At 41.7% G+C, this 17485-nt stretch overlaps 1 protein-coding gene across 4 annotated transcripts; it reads right to left on the bottom strand.

Annotated features, from left to right (window-relative positions):
• Positions 1-78: 78 nt before the first annotated feature.
• On the bottom strand, positions 79-17485 carry LOC124121613. 4 transcript variants are annotated; one of them, XR_007219427.1, is made up of 10 exons: positions 17178-17474; positions 15616-15795; positions 14384-14491; positions 13888-13914; positions 12666-12722; positions 11318-11377; positions 9284-9376; positions 6437-6505; positions 3058-3787; positions 79-247 (listed from the first exon to the last, which is right to left on the bottom strand). XR_007219427.1 is itself a non-coding variant. In XM_046484642.2 (9 exons), the coding sequence occupies exons 1-9, from the start codon at positions 17269-17271 to the stop codon at positions 3723-3725; spliced, it is 753 nt and encodes a 250-aa protein (XP_046340598.2). In that variant the 5' UTR covers positions 17272-17474; the 3' UTR covers positions 2388-3722. The 4 variants fall into 4 exon arrangements, 3 of the variants coding, with proteins under 3 accessions (XP_046340598.2, XP_046340599.2, XP_048245587.1); XM_046484642.2 differs by lacking the exon at positions 79-247 and having other exon boundaries at positions 2388-3787; XM_046484643.2 differs by lacking the exons at positions 79-247; positions 6437-6505 and having other exon boundaries at positions 2388-3787; positions 17178-17476.

The raw sequence follows: 17485 nt of genomic DNA, 5'->3' as shown, positions 1-17485 counted from the left end.
GCGAAACTGGGTCCATGTTTCAGAATAAGTGAGTGACAGAGTATGGTTTTACGCCGCTTTTAGCAATATTCCAGCAATACCACGGCGGGGGACACCAGAAATGGGCTTCACACATTGTACCCATGTCGGGAATCGAACCCTGCTCTTCGGCGTGACGAGCGAACGCTTTAACCCCTAGGCTACCCGACCGCCCCTTACTACACACGAAGCAATACAATGTACAGGGGACACGTGTAAATTGCTCCACCTTAACGCAAAGAAAGGTAGTAAGGGGGGGAGTCGGGCACGGATGACACAATCGGTTTAAACATCATAATTCTCTGTGCAGGGGTACTTCCCTTAGTCGCGCAAAGATCCGCTGATCGTGGTTTAGAATCCCAAATTCGCACTGATTTTAAGTTTCACTACTGTGAAATGGTAAGCCTCAGACGTTTCCTCCTTTGGTGAAGCCAACGAGCAGGGGTTTGGTGTTGCCAAACCTTGAACTCGGGGATTCGAACCCACGTTCATAGGTTTCAGGCGTACCCAAGGGACGCATCTCTGCACAGCGAATTGCGGCGCTTTAGATGACTGGGCCACCCGTGCCCCCGTTCACTAAATAAACAAACTATTTTAGTAATCTTATCATTTACAGCTTATAATTTGTATAGGACAGAGGGTTTGGGATCTCTACTGTAACTTTATATAATAATGTACTACTAATAAGTGCACATGCATTTATATTTACTTGAATCCTACCTTTACCGCTAATTGGAGAAAACGTGTTGATCAATGCGGCATATAACAATACCAAAATCCCACCCATTGTCTAACACTTAACAATACATATAGATGTACGTATACATAGGCAGATTAAAAATACTAATTTTTGTCTTAATATAAGCATGTTTATGAATCACTATTAATTAGTGATGATGCCAGGTGTTCGCGAAACGGTTCCTCAAAAGGAGAGGGGGCCCGAGCGTATGTATGCTAAAATTGCTCCATAATAACATATTTTGTAGTTTGGTTAAACAAATAGATTAAAATAATATCCTTCTTAGATCAGTGTTTTCATCATTTCAGGAATACAATCTTGTCAAAAACGTATACTAGTAAAGTAAAGTACTAGTGTGACCGGCCTCTCGTGCAATGGAAAAGCCGTATATCGTGTAAATATCAAAATGTGTCGTAAAAATGTGTAGCTTATTACCGCAGCTATATGTATGTAATTACCCAGCTATATGTAATGTAAGTAACCGAGTCTGATCCTGATCAATGGTTGATGGCCTACTGTAAAATTTATGGGTTTATGTGCTGCAATCTGATTGGTTATAAATCGTTGATAATTTAAATGGGATTCGAACACCCTCCTCCGCAGTGATGACTTAGCATTACCCCACTACCACAAGGTAACAGACGACTAACGAGAACGGGTGGTCAGGCTCGCTGGCTTAGTTGATGCATGTCATCGTATTCCAATTGATGCTCATGATATCAATCACTAGATTGTCTGGTCCAGACCGCCGTCGTTAAGATGGATTATAAAAGAAACAAACAAAACTACCACAAGTTAATTTTAATATATAAGGTGACCAGACGTGTATCTCATTTGTAAATGTAAAGTATAAAACGTCACAACCAGAGACTAACCAGTCTCGATTATGCACCGAAATAGAAATGTCCTTATTCTAAAGCAGTCCGGCATAATGAAAGCCTGTCCTACTACAGCTGCCTGTCCTACTACATCAAAGTGACTGTATCGCCAGCTACCCGTGGATTCTGATGTCTGTGTTCATTCTGTACAACCACTGCAAACATAGGGGTAAAACTAGACTTGCACAAGTCTCTAAGTCCATAATTAGCAGTTTACATAATCATTTTCTAGACTATATAAATAATAAGAACAAGTTGTCCGTACAAGAGACTGGCGTCCTCAGATGTACCGCTTATCTGGAGGGCTGGTGGGGTAGCATAGTGGTTAAAGCGTTCGCTCGACCCGCAGAAGACCCGGGTTCGTTTCCCAATGTGGGGTAAAATGTGTGAAGCCCTGTCTGGTGTCATCAGCCGTGATATTGCTCGAATACTGCTAAAAGCGGCGTAAAACCATACTCACTGACTCACTTATCCGGACTTGCCTTTTTGGTGGATTGATTACTACACATCCATGGACTTATGTTTCAGTACAGCCTTTGAGCAAGGCTAGGATAAAACACGCACATGGAAATGGTTCCTCATGGTGGAGTATATATTTTCTCAATGAGAGTTCACCCATGTCATGACATGTGTTTAACTTAATGTGCCTTTGCATGTGTTTGTGACGGGTACCACCGATGAGGATGGACACGCTTTTCCTTTCGCGAATACCTGGTGTCATCACTATTTGATGGAAATTCATAAACACATGATTTCAAATATCGGCTTTATTTCATTACAGACATTCTACTGAAAAACGCATAATATTCAACAACTTTGATACAATATAATACAAACATTGCAATATGTTGCAAATCACATACAATCCAACATAATCCGACTGAATCCCACACAACACATTACAATCAAAAGTAATCTACATACGTAAATACTGACGAGTGGTCACTCCCACATTGAAAATTTATCCATGTTCGATACAATCCTGGAATCCAAGAGCATAAACCCACGTGACTGTCGACTTCAGGCGAGATTGAACTATTTTCTACAGACATACAATACTAATGATAGAGCACCCATTTCACTTGATCTTTCTTAACAACAACAACAACAACATCGTAAACTAAAGTATAACACTAAGAATATAGTTTACATGTGTTGAAAGAAACAATTCAAGGTTAACAATCATCAACAATAGTACTACACACGAGTGAGTGAGTATGGTTTCACGCCGCTTTTAGCAATATTCCAGCAATATCACGGCGGGGGACACCAGAAATGGGCTTCACACATTGTACCCATGTCGGGAATCGAACCCGGGTCTTCGGCGTGACGAGCGAACGCTTTAACCCCTAGGCTACCCGACCGCCCCTTACTACACATGAAGCAATACAGTGTAGAGGGGACGCGTGTAAATAGCTCCACGTTAACACTAAGAAAGGTAGTACTTTGACTATTGTATGTCTTGTTCTTGTATTAACGCCACAAACAACAATATGCAAGCTAAGGAGGCATGTAGATAATTGAATCTGGGCCAGACAAACTTGTGATTGATATTATGAGCAACGTTCAATTCTGTCACAGTACAATGACACACAGTCAAGCGAGTCACCGTGCCTGCCACCTGATCAGAAATAGCCGCATTTTACGACAAGCCACAAACTGTTGGAACGTCTTCCATTGACGTTTATCGAGAATATCATGTTAAACTTAGGCTAGATAATACAACCTTCTGAAACATTATGCGGAGTCAATGCACACTTGGTGATAGGAAACAGTATTTCAGACGCCTCTTCTGTTACCTGGAGGGGGACGCGTACGGATGGCACAATCGGTTTAAACATCATAATTCTCTGTGCAGGGTTACTTCCCTTAGTCGCGCAAGGATCCGCTGATCGTGCTTTTGAATCCCAAATTCGCACTGATTATAAGTTTCACTACGATGAAATGGTAAGGGTCTACTTTCAACGTACATAAAACTGACACGTCGAGATATAACTGAATACTGTTCGTTGCGGTGTAACACGCAACTCATTCCCCATTCATTTATCACTGTCGGCCAAACGGACCAGAACAACCACTTCATCAGCTCAGTAACGTCTCCTGTGTCTTCGATGGGAGCATCGCCTTTCAACTCCTATCCTCTTCCCAATATCTGGAATGAGAATAATGTCATTAATTGCAACAACTATTAATAACAAAAGATATATAAAAGTAACACAACTAAAAATCATATCATTATTTGATATTCACACGAGGCTATTCATATCACACCTATTGCCACATCTTAGTCTGCTTAGCTATTCACATATCTGCCCTGAAAAAAATATTTGGAGAAGTTCTTACAATGTTTCACGAGGGATAGATAATCGATCATTCTGAGTACGTTATTCTAGGTATTAGTGTCCACCATATTTATTTTCTAAAGAAAAAGAATAAAACGGTCAATCCATTGTTGGAGCGGCGTCACATTAAACAATGGATGACGTCATCCACACATACTTGCGACAATGCGTTGATATCTATTTAATTAAAAATCAAAATATAGGATATTTACTCGAAGTATTCATTTACAAAAAATACCACTTTAGTAATCAAGGGTGTCTGTGAATTATCAAAATCCCATTCTTAAACGTGGCCCATAACCCTAGAATCGTTTAGCATGTTTAAGAAAATATGAAAACACGAGCGCCGTATACTTGTGTGTACTGTATTCACCCGACCTTCACCTCAAAGAAATAAGCTGAATATGTACAACGACTTCACTGTATGCCACCTTTCACAAAGGTCGTGTTCACTGTTTGTTTGTTTGTTGTTCAACGCCGCACTAAGCAACATTCCGGCTAGATGACGGCGGTCTGTAAATAATCGAGTCTGGACCAGACATTCCTGTGATTGACATCATGAGCATCGATCCACGAAATTGGGATACGATGACATGCATCAACCAAGTCAGCGCGCCTGAATAAGGTAATGTAATCTATCATGATACATACCCGCGAACATAGAGGGGAAGGAAACGTTAAGATCAAATATTACGATTTACAACCTGTATATTCAGAGGCAAAACTAACTGTGATAATTAACTAATTCTGTTAATCACATTATGTAACATAAATGTATAAATACAAACGTCAATGTAAGTGAATACTAGTACACCAGTCTCACTTTTCTGCCAACACAGTAAGAGTATGGAAAGAGCAGTTCGGCAAGCATGGGTTACTGAAGACCTATTCTACCCCGGATCTTCACGGGTAGGCAAAACTAACTGTGATAATGAACTTATTCTGTTAATCACATTATGTAGCATAAAAGTATAGATATAAACGTCAATGTAAGTGAATACTAGTACACCAGTCTCAATTATCTGACAACACAGTAAGGGAAAGAGAAAGAGCAGTACGGCAAGCATGGGTTACTGAAGACCTATTCTACCCCGGATCTTCACGGGTCACGTGTTCATTAACAACACGTGGCCGGGATGTTCAGAAGAGGATTTTCGTTCAATCAGATAGGGTATATATGCATAAATGTGTCATGAAAAAAATCAAAATCAATATTGACAATTTGCGTATTGTTATTTGTTTAAAACACTACACGCTTCTAGGTTCACTGGCGACGTTTGAGGGTGATTATTGGTGCATTGTAAACCTATAGAAAGTGTGTTCATTTTGATTGGCTAATTTGGGTCACATGACCAAATGTCAAAGGGTGAAAATATGATTTGCATTCCCTGAAGCTAGCGACCGAATCACTGTGTAGGAATAATTACTCAGCATTTTTGCATACTAATTAACATGGACGCCATGGCTCAGCTGACTCAGGAAATTAATTTCTCGCTGCCTTCAGCAGAAGAAATATTTGCAGAAATGAATGAATCTGTTTTGCAACAACTCTTATCTCTTATATAAAATTATAATGAAATAATTACCAAAATCACAATCACCATAGCAACAACAGAACGTTCGATGTTGACGCCTCACAACCGAGTAAGTACGAGGTGTTAAAGAGTGCGCATGTTTTTTTCTAAATAAAAAAATAGGTTTACAATATCGATAAATATTATGTGTGTGTCTATTTCCGGGATTTTATCGAGTATTTGCATCTTGGAAATTTTCATTCGAGCTCCTCAAGCTAACGCTTTCGGGTCTCCAGATGAATTTCCAAGATGCAAATGATAACGCGCATATATTTGTGATCATGGATGTGATATTTGTCATATTGAATTCTGCGGGTACAAATACCCTATTTTGATATCAAGACATACATGCAATAACGCTGCGAATGGTGATTTCGAAAAAAGTAAAAAGTACCGATATTTACACTGTACCAAAGAAGTTCTTTACAATAGTGAGTGAGTGAGTATGGTTTTACGCCGCTTTTAGCAATATTCCAGCAATATCACGGCGGGGGTCACCAGAAATGGGTTTCACACATTGTACCCATGTCTGGAATCGAATCCTGGTCTTCGGCGTGACGAGCGAACGCTTTAACCACTTGGCTACCCGACCGCCCTCTTTACAATAAGTTTGCATTGGCTTATATGGATACGAATAGTATCGCATATATTCGACTTCAAAATGAGGGCTGAATAGCAAGGACATATAGATATGTTATGTCCCTTGGGCATCCAAGGAGTTAAAAGTGGGCTCGTACGAACCGCAATTTTGCTTTTTTCCGAAACTTGACTGACTTTCTTCACTTCTTTATCAGATTGACTTTTGTCATTGTTGGCCAGTTTATTCTGGGAAATGCAAGTATCAAACACAAATAGATTCAAACTTAAAAACGAAACCCCCCTTACCATTTAGAAAGCAGTAGACAACAACGCACATCCCCACCAGCAGGATGCAGGCAATAGATATGACCAGAACTGGAAGAAACAAAGGGATGATACTTCGGAAACACCTACTTAGTTCCACTTAAAATAGGAAACGCTTGCTTCTACATACTACTTAAATACAACACGCTTACGTTTGGTGGAAGTTTTAGTACACACGAGGGGGCACGAGTGGCCCAGTCGTCTAAGGCGTCGCGATTCGCTGTGCAGAGTTGCGTCCCTTGGGCACGCCAGAAACCTATGATTGTGGGTTCGAATCCCGGTTCGCCCCGATTATGTTTCTAGGTTTGTCAGCACCATACCCGTGCTCGTGGGTTTCACCGAAGTGGTACACGTCTGAGACTGGCATCAGTTCAGGCTTTCCTCCCACATTAAGCTGCCACGCCGCGATATAACTGGAATACTGTTAAAAGCGGCGTTAAACCCAACTCACTCACTCACTAACTCACTAGTACACACGAACTCTTACTTCTAATACATTTACAAATACACATGGTCTTCCTTCATTCGTTTCATAACTATGATCAGTTGCCATTCGTTAATCTGAAGGCTACCAGTCGGATTAACGGGATTCAAACTGGTGGCCCTGGCGGCGCTACGATCGAGCCAAGGAATTCCAGCCTAGTTCAGGAAGGGTAAAAACTGGGCTTATAAAATCAGTTAACTCCCTTGCCTCGGGAAGATGCCGTGACAGAAACAATGATGAGGCATTTGTTGGCTGTTATCAAGAGCGTTGTGGCCCAGTCGTCTAAGGCGCAGCGATTCGCTGGGCGTCCCTTGGGCACGCCTGAAACCTATGATTGTGGGTTCGAATCCCGGTTCGCCCCGACCATGTTTCTAAGTTTGTCAGCACCATACCTGTGCTCGTGAGTTTCACCAAAGTGGTAAACGTCTGAGACCTGCATCATGTCGGGCTTTCCTCCCACATTAAGCTGACACGCAGCGATATAACTGGAATACTGTTAAAAACGGCGTTAAACCCAACTCACTCACTCACTTAACTTAAAATTAATTCTTGCTGTTGATTTGTTAATCAAACACACACTTTGAGCTGATAAGTTAATAGCCATACTTAGTGTTGATATGTTAATCCAATGCACACTAAGTGTTGATGAGTTAATCCAATGCACACTAAGTGCTGATGAGTTAATCCAATGCACCCCGAGTGTTGAAGTGTTAATCATAGGCATACTTAGTGTTGATATGTTAATCCAATGCATACTAAGTGTTGATGAGTTAATCCACTGCATACTAAGCGTTGATCAGTTAATCATAGGCACACTTAGCGTTGATATGTTAATCCAATGCATACTAAGTGTTGATGACTTAATCGAATACACACCGAGTGTTGAAGTGTTAATCATAGGCATACTTAGTGTTGATGAGTTAATCCAATGCACACTGAGTGTTGAAGTGTTAAACATAGGCACACTTAGTGTTGATATGTTAATCCAATGCACACCAACCGTTGATGAGTTAATCCACTGCATACTAAGCGTTGATCAGTTAATCATAGGCACACTTAGCGTTGATATGTTAATCCAATGCATACTAAGTGTTGATGAGTTAATCCAATGCACACTAAGTGTTCATGAGTTAATCCAATGATTATTAAATCTGATGTGAGACTTAAATACACAACAAAACTTCAGGACACAGTAAAATAACGACTAAACTATACACATATCAAAAAGCATAAAATACTATTCACACTGACGTCTGATGCGTTAATGCTACATCCTTATTACGGATGCGCTTATGAAATACAAACTTAATTTTGCTAAATTAAGCAAATACAACACATTATATACTAAAGTAACAATACATATCGATGCGTTGATTATTTAAATTATGCAATTACTTCTGCTGTGTTAATGAAATACACAATTGTCATAAAAGAATTTGTTAAAACATCGACATTAAGATTTGAAGCATTTATCAAATTCACTCTTACTTCAAAATTAATGCATTAACGTATCACACATGCAAACCTATTGCTCAAGCATTGAATAACTGCACAATTTCTTTTCATGCTGTGATGATACATGTAGACACTTCACACGTGTTAGTGAAACACACACTTACGTCTTATGTGCAAATTTCACACAAATTTCACACAAAGGTTTTAATGGAATCTTACTTCCCACGCTTTTAGGAAATACATACATGCGTCTCATGGGTTTATGGATAGTGTTTTGTCGAGTGACATGAGTTTAGGAAATGAAGACCCACTTTCGTGCTTTTAGGAAATATAAACATACTTTTCATGCTTTGAGGAAATTTAGACATACTTTTCATGCTTTAGGAAATTTAGACCTACTTTCGTGCTTTTAGCAAATATAGACATACGTTTCATGCTTTTAGGAAATTTAGACATACTTTTCATGCTTTTAGGAATTGAAGACCTACTTTTCATGCTTTTAGGAAATTAAGACATACTTTTCATGCTTTTAGGAAATGTAGACATACTTTTCATGCTTTTAGGAATTTAGACACACTTTTCAAGCGTTTAGGGATTACACACTTACTTCTCTGTGGTAGTCTTGAAGTAAATTTAGCGTTCGCTCATTATGCCTCACATGGGTACAATGTGTGAAGCAAATTTCTGATGGTCCCCGCCGTGATATTGCCATGTTCACTCGTTTAGGAAATACAACTTACTTCACACGCATTTAGGCAATACAAACATACGTTCCATTCATGTAGGCATTACACACTTGCTTTTCATGCGTTAAATGGCATAACACTTACTTGAACACGCGTTTAGTATTTACACACTTTTTATCATACGTTTAGGAAACACACACTTACTTTTCATTCTTTTAGGAAACTTAGAGCCAGAAGAAGAACCTGATCCAGAAGAAGAACCTGAACCAGAAGGGGAACCTGAGCCAGAAGAAGAACCTGAAAACAGAAGAAGAACCTGAAACCAGAAGAAGAACCGGAGCCAGAAGGGGAACCTGAAACCAGAAGAAGAACCTGTGTCAGAAGAAGAACCCGAGCCAGAAGAAGAACCGGAGCCAGAAGGGGAACCTGAAACCAGAAGAAGAACCTGTGTCAGAAGAAGAACCAGAGCCAGAAGAAGAACCGGAGCCAGAAGGGGAACCTGAAACCAGAAGAAGAACCTGTGTCAGTAGAAGAACCTGAGCCAGAAGAAGAACCGGAGCCAGAAGGGGAACCTGAAACCAGAAGAAGAACCTGTGTCAGAAGAAGAACCCGAGCCAGAAGAAGAACCTGAAAACAGATTAAGAACCTGAGCCAGAAGAAGAACCTGAAACCAGAAGCAGAACCTGAGCCAGAAGAAGAACCCGAAACCAGAAGAAGAACCTGAGCCAGAAGAAGAACCTGAAACCAGAAGAAGAACCTGAAAACAGAAGAAGAACCTGAAACCAGAAGCAGAACCTGAGCCAAAAGAAGAACCCGAGCCAGATGAAGAACCTGAAACCAGAAGAAGAACCTGAAACCAGAAGCAGAACCTGAGCCAGAAGAAGAACCTGAAACCAGAAGAAGAACTTTTAGCCAGAAGAAGAACATGTAACTAGAAGAAGAACCTGAAACTAGAAGAAGAACCTAAAACCAGAACTTTCATGAGTAGTATACATTCTCTGAACTACAAACTTGATTACTCTATGGTGGGCTTCGCTCCTTAGAGCTCCTGTGATATAAATACATGGGCAAAAGTACAATGACCATTTAAATGATAAATGAAATATATGACACATCTATCTCCATACCAACGTGGCATGTTTACAGCGTATACAATATGTGTTTACTGGGTTTAACGGTCTTTCCAGTGATGCGAACTGCTGAGTTCTGTATTTCTGCAGGTTTGTGTTTTTTCCATGTGATGTTTCGAAAAACAAAGTGTTTCAATAGACCACCATAACTAGCACTAGTCGTCCAGCAGAGCTGATGTTGCTTCGTGGGACAAGATGCCAAGGTTCTTCCCTCTGGTGAAACTTGAATCATCGACTCCCCAACGAGGAGGCTGGTCTGTGGTTACTCTTTTCCGTGTCAGTTTTATTCCAAATCAACAGCATCCCGCTGAACATCCTTTAGTTTTAGTTTGTTGTCCGTAACCCAGTACATGACACGAACGAGTATGGTCTCGAGTTCTACCCGCAGTCACCAAGAAACTAAGAATTAAGTATGTACCACCAGCCGGTATATGCATATGTTTGTTGTCTAACACCGCACACAAGTGACAACCCAAGTGACAACCGAAGTGACATCCAAAGTGACAACCAAAGTGACAAGTGACAACCCAACTGACAACCTGACTGACAGGCCAAGTGACAACCCAAGAGAGAAGTGACAACCCAAGTGACAACATAAGTGACAACCCAAGAGACAACCCAACCAAAGTGACAACCAAAGTGACAAATGAGAGCCCAAGTGAGAACCCAAGTGAGAACCCAAGTGACAACCCAAGTGACAACCCTACTGACAATCCAAGTGACAAGGGACAACCGAAGTGACAACCCATTTTCCCCCGTGGGGATTCCAGGTTTGAACTGTTCCCTACCATGTTGGTCGTTAGGGGCGACCAAATGGATCGGGTGTCAGGCTTGGTAACAGTGTTGGTGGATTGCATGGATCGTTGCTCACAATATCGATTACTGGATTGTTTGGTCCAGACTGGATTATTTACAGGCCGCCGTTGTATAGCTGGAATATGAGGGGTTAAACAAGAAACAATCATCATCAGTGTTCAATTATATTTACATGGTTGTATATAACATGTTCGTATGCCTATGGTAACATGCCTCACGACAATTGTACACTACTTATGCATAGCTCAGCGATACATGTATGTAAAAGGAACATTCAAACACCGGTACGAACCTGTATCTGAGTAGCCTCGTCTTGGGGGAGAAACTGTGGTTACTCTGGTCCTCGGGGGAACTGAAATAAGGGAGTATTTAAAGTAACAATCCAGCAATAGTGAGTGAGTGAGTGAGGGGGTTGGGTTTAACGCCGCTTAGAACAGTATTCCAGTTATTTCACGAACGTGTCAGCTTAATGTGGGAGGAAAGCAAGAAGTGATGCAGGTCTCATCGACGCATCCAACGAGCACGGGTATGGTGCTGACAAACTTGGAAACATTATCAGGGCGAACCAGGATTCGACCCCAAAATCATAGGATTTAGGCATGCCCAAGGGACGCAACTCTGCACAGCGAATTGCGGCGCCTCAGACCACAGGTCCAACCGTGTTCTCTCAGCAATATCACCGGTTGGGACTCCAGCAATGGAGCTTCAAACAATACATCATCCCTTCGGCTTGACGAGCAAATGCTTCTACCACAATGGGACCACACATTCCTGGATCTGAAAAGCAGCTGCAACTAAGACTTACCAGTATATCGCTAGATATCTAGGTTGTTTGTAGTTCAATTTTCAGAACAAATAAAAAAATTTTTACAGTCTTTATTTTAGACATTAATAACAAAGGGGCTTTTAGATGCGTGTGATGTGGCCTACACAGGTGGGTATATTTACGATCCCACAAGGCGATAAGTCCGTTTTCCTCGTTTAGACAGGTAAGTTCATTCATTGATTGGCCAGTTGGTTGGTTGGTTGGTGGGTGGGTTGGTTGGTTGGTTGGTTGATTGGTTGGTTGGTTGGTTGGTTGGTTGGCTGGTTGGTTGGTTGGTTGGTTGGTCGATTGGTTGGCTGGTTGGTTGGCTGGTTGGTTGGCTGGTTGGTTGGTTGGTTGGCTGGTTGGTTGGTTGGTTGGCTGGCTGGTTGGTTGGCTGGTTGGTTGGTTGGTGGGTGGGTTGGTAGATTGGTTTGGTTGGTTGGTTGGTTGGTTGATTGATTGGTTGGATTTAACGCAGCTTTTGACTGTATTCCAGTTCTATGAGGGTGTGTGAGCTTGATGTGTGAGGAGAGCCCGAAATGATGCAGGTCTCAGACGTTTACCACTTTGGACCCAGACTGGACTAAGTTCTACTACTTGTCCATATGAATGTAAACGATAAAATGAAGATTCTGTGTTAGAAACGGTCTTTATCAACCAATGCTTGTCTCCCGACTAATCGGTGGTCAGACTCGCGTGTTGTCATTGTATCCCAATTGCTTATGATGTCAACTACCAAATTGTCTGGACTCGATTATTTATTATTTGACTACCCGTCATGTAGCTGAATTATTGCTGAGTGCGGCGTTTAACAACAAACAAATGTACTCACGGCGGGTAGATATAGCTTGCATTGACTGCTCACATCTTCTATAAGGCGGCTCTTTACCTGAATAAAAAGTTAAAGTTCCATATAAATTCACCCTGATGGTGTAATTACATAGATGAGAGAAACATATGCTGCATTTGTGACTCCAGCTGAAATCTAAGATAGATCTGATAAATAGTTACATTGAGTGAATATAGCCAAGGCAAGCACGTTTCCTGCCACATCACAGAAGGGGGCACTAGGATGTGAGTGAGTTGGGTTTAACGCCGCTTTTAACAGTTTTCCAGTTATACCGCGGCGTGTCAGCTTAATTTGGGAGGAAAGCCCGAAGTGATGCTTGTTTCCGACGTTTACCACTTTGGTGAAACCCACGAGCACGGGTATGGTGCTGACACACATAGAAACATAATCGGGGCGAACCGGGATTCGAACCCACAATCATAGGTTTCTGGCGTGCCCAAGGGACGAAACTCTGCACAGCGAATCGCGGCGCCTTAGACGACTGGGCCACCCGTGCCCCCGGCACTAGGATGGGGTTCACATATTGTATTGTATCAGTAGAAGAATCGAGCCCGAGTCTTCCCGCAACAAGTGAACCGCTAATAACCAAGTTGAAGAGGTGAAACATACAAAGAATCTCACCTGAGTGTCTTTTGAAATCAACACGGGTTGATAAAAATAATGAAATTCGAGTCTTACAGAAAATCCCGCGTATTTAACTTTCATGGACAAAGTTTCCTATATTTGATGCCCAAAGGCACTCGGGCGAGATTCTATTTATCCTCCAAAACCAACTTTTCAGTTTCTAAACACTGATAATCTTGAATATGAGAAGTATCGCTTCGGTGACAGTGGGATTGGTAATTGTGACGTCATGATAACCGACGACGTCACAGAAGTCTGCAAAGAACTGTGATGCAATACGGTAAACTACGGTTATAACGAACTCAAAGAGGCTACTAATTATAACCGTAGTTCGTTATCAGGATATGTACAGCATATATAAAGCAAATGGCCGGGTAAAAAAATAAAATAAATTCATCATATCCGTCGGTTCGTTATAAGCGTATTTGTTATAAACGTAGTTTTCTGTATTTTGAAGCGACATCTCCTTGCTTGATCTCATCCAAGCGATCTTTCCTGTTTAAGTCAGTTTGGGATGATAAATGGTATACGTTATAAGAATTGTTACGCGTTAACAAGAGAAGCGGTATCAGTATCTCACCCCATTTCGTCCATGTCGATTCCGGGTCTAGTGGTAAAAGAAAGAGGGCACGAACTGTACTTTCTAAGTATTACATTGCAATATCAAAAATCGTTTGCTTAGATGAAACACGTTGAATCAAATTTCATTTTCATAAAAAGAGATACGTTAAAGGAGGTTTTTAATATATAATTTCCCGTTATATCACAGCACGTCAAATTAATGTTGTTGGAGTGTAGTGCATGTCCTACATTTTACTGCTTATAAATATAAAATTGTCAATGCAAGAGAATAACCTGACTAGATTTTCTGCCGAAACAGATTCCACTTGGCGTAAAGGCCACACAGCTGTGGAAATTATTTGAATGAATCACTAAAATCAGTGATGACACCAGGTGTTCGTTAAAAGGTTAAGCACGCCCTGACCTACCGGTAGCACCGCCATTCTTACAATTTGTATAAAAATGTAAGTATTTGTTGCCTGGCGCAGCACAGAAGTTTTCATGATTGTACTTACCACCATTCAAACGACAAACAAAGTGCTGTGCTTCACTACAGGTCATGTTTTGCAGAAGAAGTGAGTGTGACAACAGCCAGCAATCCTGGTTCTGCACGTTTTCCTTTTCTGAAATTCAGCAGCCACATTCCCGTCATTATTGTTACAACAGTCATCTTGACAAATGTTAATGAGTGAGTTTTTAGCAATATCACGACGGGGGACACCAGAAATGGGCTTCACACATTGTACCCATGTCGGGATTCGCACCCGGGTCTTCAGCGTTACGAGCGAACGCTTTAACCACTAGGCTACCCGACCGCCCCCACCATGGAGGAAAAAGGCCCTAGGCGATGCAGGTCTTGGACATTTCGAACTTTGTAGTGAATGAGCTTTGAACAGTATTTCAGTTCTATCACAGCCTGTCACTTTTCATGGTCCAAATCATGTAGCGCAAACCCGCAGGCACGTATATGGTTCAATCAGCCAGGCCAGACGATCCTGACACATCTAAGGGACGCAAATCCTCACAGTAATGACTGGGCAGTTCGTCCCCATTTCAATGTAACATAACACCTTTCATCGGATGAGTGACACGGGAGTGAGTGAGTGAGTGACTGAGTGAGTTTGGTTTAACGCCGCTTTTAACAATAGTCCAGTTAAATGACGGCGTGTTAGCTTAATGTGGGAGAATGATGCAGGTCTCAGACGTTTACCGCTTCGGTGAAACCCACGATCACGGCATACCATGTCATATCATGTACTGGTGCTGACAAACCTATAAAAATAATTTGGGCGAACCGAGATTCAAACCCACAATCATAGGTTTCTGGCGTGGCCAAGGGACGCAACTCTGCTCAGCGAATCGAGGCGCCTTAGACGACTGGGCCACCCGTGCCCCCGAGTTATACAGGAAACGAAGATAAAACTGATATAAAATATAACGCACGGTATGTTTTTTATATACCCTACTGCCACACACTTACCTCCCTTTTTCGGAAATGTCGCGATGAAACCACAGCGGCACTCTACAGTTATTACGCAAACATAACGCATTTATTCCGCGTATTTCCATTATATTTCCGCAAGGGCACCGCAATCGTTTCGTGGAAGATTAGCGGTGGTGTGCGGAACTGTACGACGATAAAAGAGGTACGTTGTTGTGAGCAGTAGTGTATTTTATACATCTCTTCGTGGAAACTATTTCTGATTGATTGCCAGACGGATAAAACAAGGTCGATAAAGCTCTTCACCCCTGTTCCTGTGATCGATCCATATGAGCTGATGTTCCTCCGTGGCCTTCGACTTGATGTTTAGCCCGTAAGCCTGCTCGAGATCAGACAGGCTGAACATCGCCCCTCCCCTGATACTGCAGTGTGTGACGGCTGACGGCCAGGACATTCGTTCACAGGAACCTTCAAAGATGATTGGGCCTACAAAACAAGGAATCCAGCTACTTATGGTAACAATAACGATGATTTATAACAAGGATAACATTATCTTACCTACGCTACTACTGCTACTACCACCAATGCTACTACTACTCCTACTACTACTACTACTACTACTACTACTACTACTACTACTACTACTACTACTACTACTACAACATGTACCACTCAGTACTACCACCTACTTCTACGACTACGTATACCACCACCACAAGAACACCTAGAACAGCAGCAGCAACAACAACTACTACTGCTACTACTACCACTACTACTACCACTACTACTACTACTGCTACTACTACCACTACTACTACTACTAAAATATTACTGATAAGAAAATATGCAAAAACAAATTAATACACAACATAACATAAGCTAAGCCTGACCTGGCATGAACAAAAAGAACCTAGCCCCCTCCAAAAAACTTGATTAAACCCAAAGAAATACCCCCCCGCCCTCTAACCCCCCCCCCAAAAAAAAACAAACAACAACAAACAACAACAACACAAAACAAACAAACCCTAAACTAAAAAATCCAAACCCAAGAACAAATAAACAGAAGACACCTAATTCCCACACGAGAAAATGAGGCACAGATTTAAATAGTGGAAATAATAAACGGGTCAACGGGACATACACGTATCTCTTACAACGCTGTAGGCGACGGAGAACACCAAGTCTGAAAGTGAAAGTCGCCAATTTCCCGCCGAAACAATAACATCAATGCCATGACTCATGCACTGGTGCAGGACAGTGAGCGAGGAATTCATGCAAACTGCCGGCCAAAGGGCAGTATACACCTGTGTTTGATGGGGGCTACAAATTTAACAAACAAGAAATGGTTATTCAATGGTGATGTATTTGATACGGGTATCATGATTGTGTTTTGGACATTACGTCATTCAAATAGGACAGAGTGAGTGAGTGAGTGAGTGAGTGAGGATGGCTTTACGCCGCTTTTAGCAATATTCCAGCAATATCACGGCGGGGGACACCAGAAATGGGCTTCACACATTGTACCCATGTCGGGAATCGAACCCGGGTCTTCAGCGTGACGAGCGAACGCTTTAACCATTAGGCTACCCCACCGCCCCAAAATAGGACAGAAATGAAGCTGATGTAAAGAAGGGTCAAGGGTATTTATCCTACTAGAATGGAAATATTACACCCTGGATCATCGAGGATGCCTGCCACACGGATATAAGGCGTCAAAATGAATATTATACATATACATTATATATACGTTATACGTGTATGTGTGTTTGTGTGTGTGTGTGTGCGTGTGCGTGTGTGTGTGCGTGCGTGTGTGTGTGTGAGTGCCTGCGTTACTACTTATGCATATATATATATGGGGTAATACTTACCGAAGTTGATACTGTATCCATTCCTCCCCAAAATACACGTCAACACTACAATAGTCGTCCACTGTTTTACGGAGACAGGCGGTGTTCCAACCATGCTTCACCCGGCATTAAGAGCTATACATATGACATTATCTTTATTGATAAATTAATTTCCGTGGTTGCAGCAGTTTGTCATTCGGTAGAAACCACACGGTAAATGTCTGTGTATTGCCTTGCGTGTACCCTTTGTTGCCCTGACGAGGGTGTACGGGGCGGAAGTGTTTAGTCACATTGTGGCATGACTAATGAACATACTGGAATGGGGTTAA

Source organism: Haliotis rufescens, unplaced genomic scaffold (assembly GCF_023055435.1).
Source record: "Haliotis rufescens isolate VD_foot unplaced genomic scaffold, xgHalRufe1.0.p SCAF_8, whole genome shotgun sequence".
NCBI classification, from domain to species: Eukaryota; Metazoa; Mollusca; class Gastropoda; order Lepetellida; family Haliotidae; genus Haliotis; species Haliotis rufescens.
Note: the sequence above shows the minus strand (reverse complement) of the source record. Positions and strands in the feature narration are given on the sequence as shown.

What these genes read in the sequence shown, in the direction of transcription:
- LOC124121613 (XM_048389630.1), bottom strand. Translation starts at nt 17,271, where the DNA reads ATGGTTGGAACACCGCCTGTCTCCGTAAAACAGTGGACGACTATTGTA. An exon ending in GATCGATCACAGGAACAGGG is followed by an intron (nt 14,492 to 15,615) that starts GTGAAGAGCTTT and finishes GCTGAATTTCAG; the next exon opens with AAAAGGAAAACGTGCAGAAC. An exon ending in ACGAGGCTACTCAGATACAG is followed by an intron (nt 9,967 to 11,317) that starts GTTCGTACCGGT and finishes TTCTGGTTTCAG; the next exon opens with GTTCTTCTTCTGGCTCAGGT.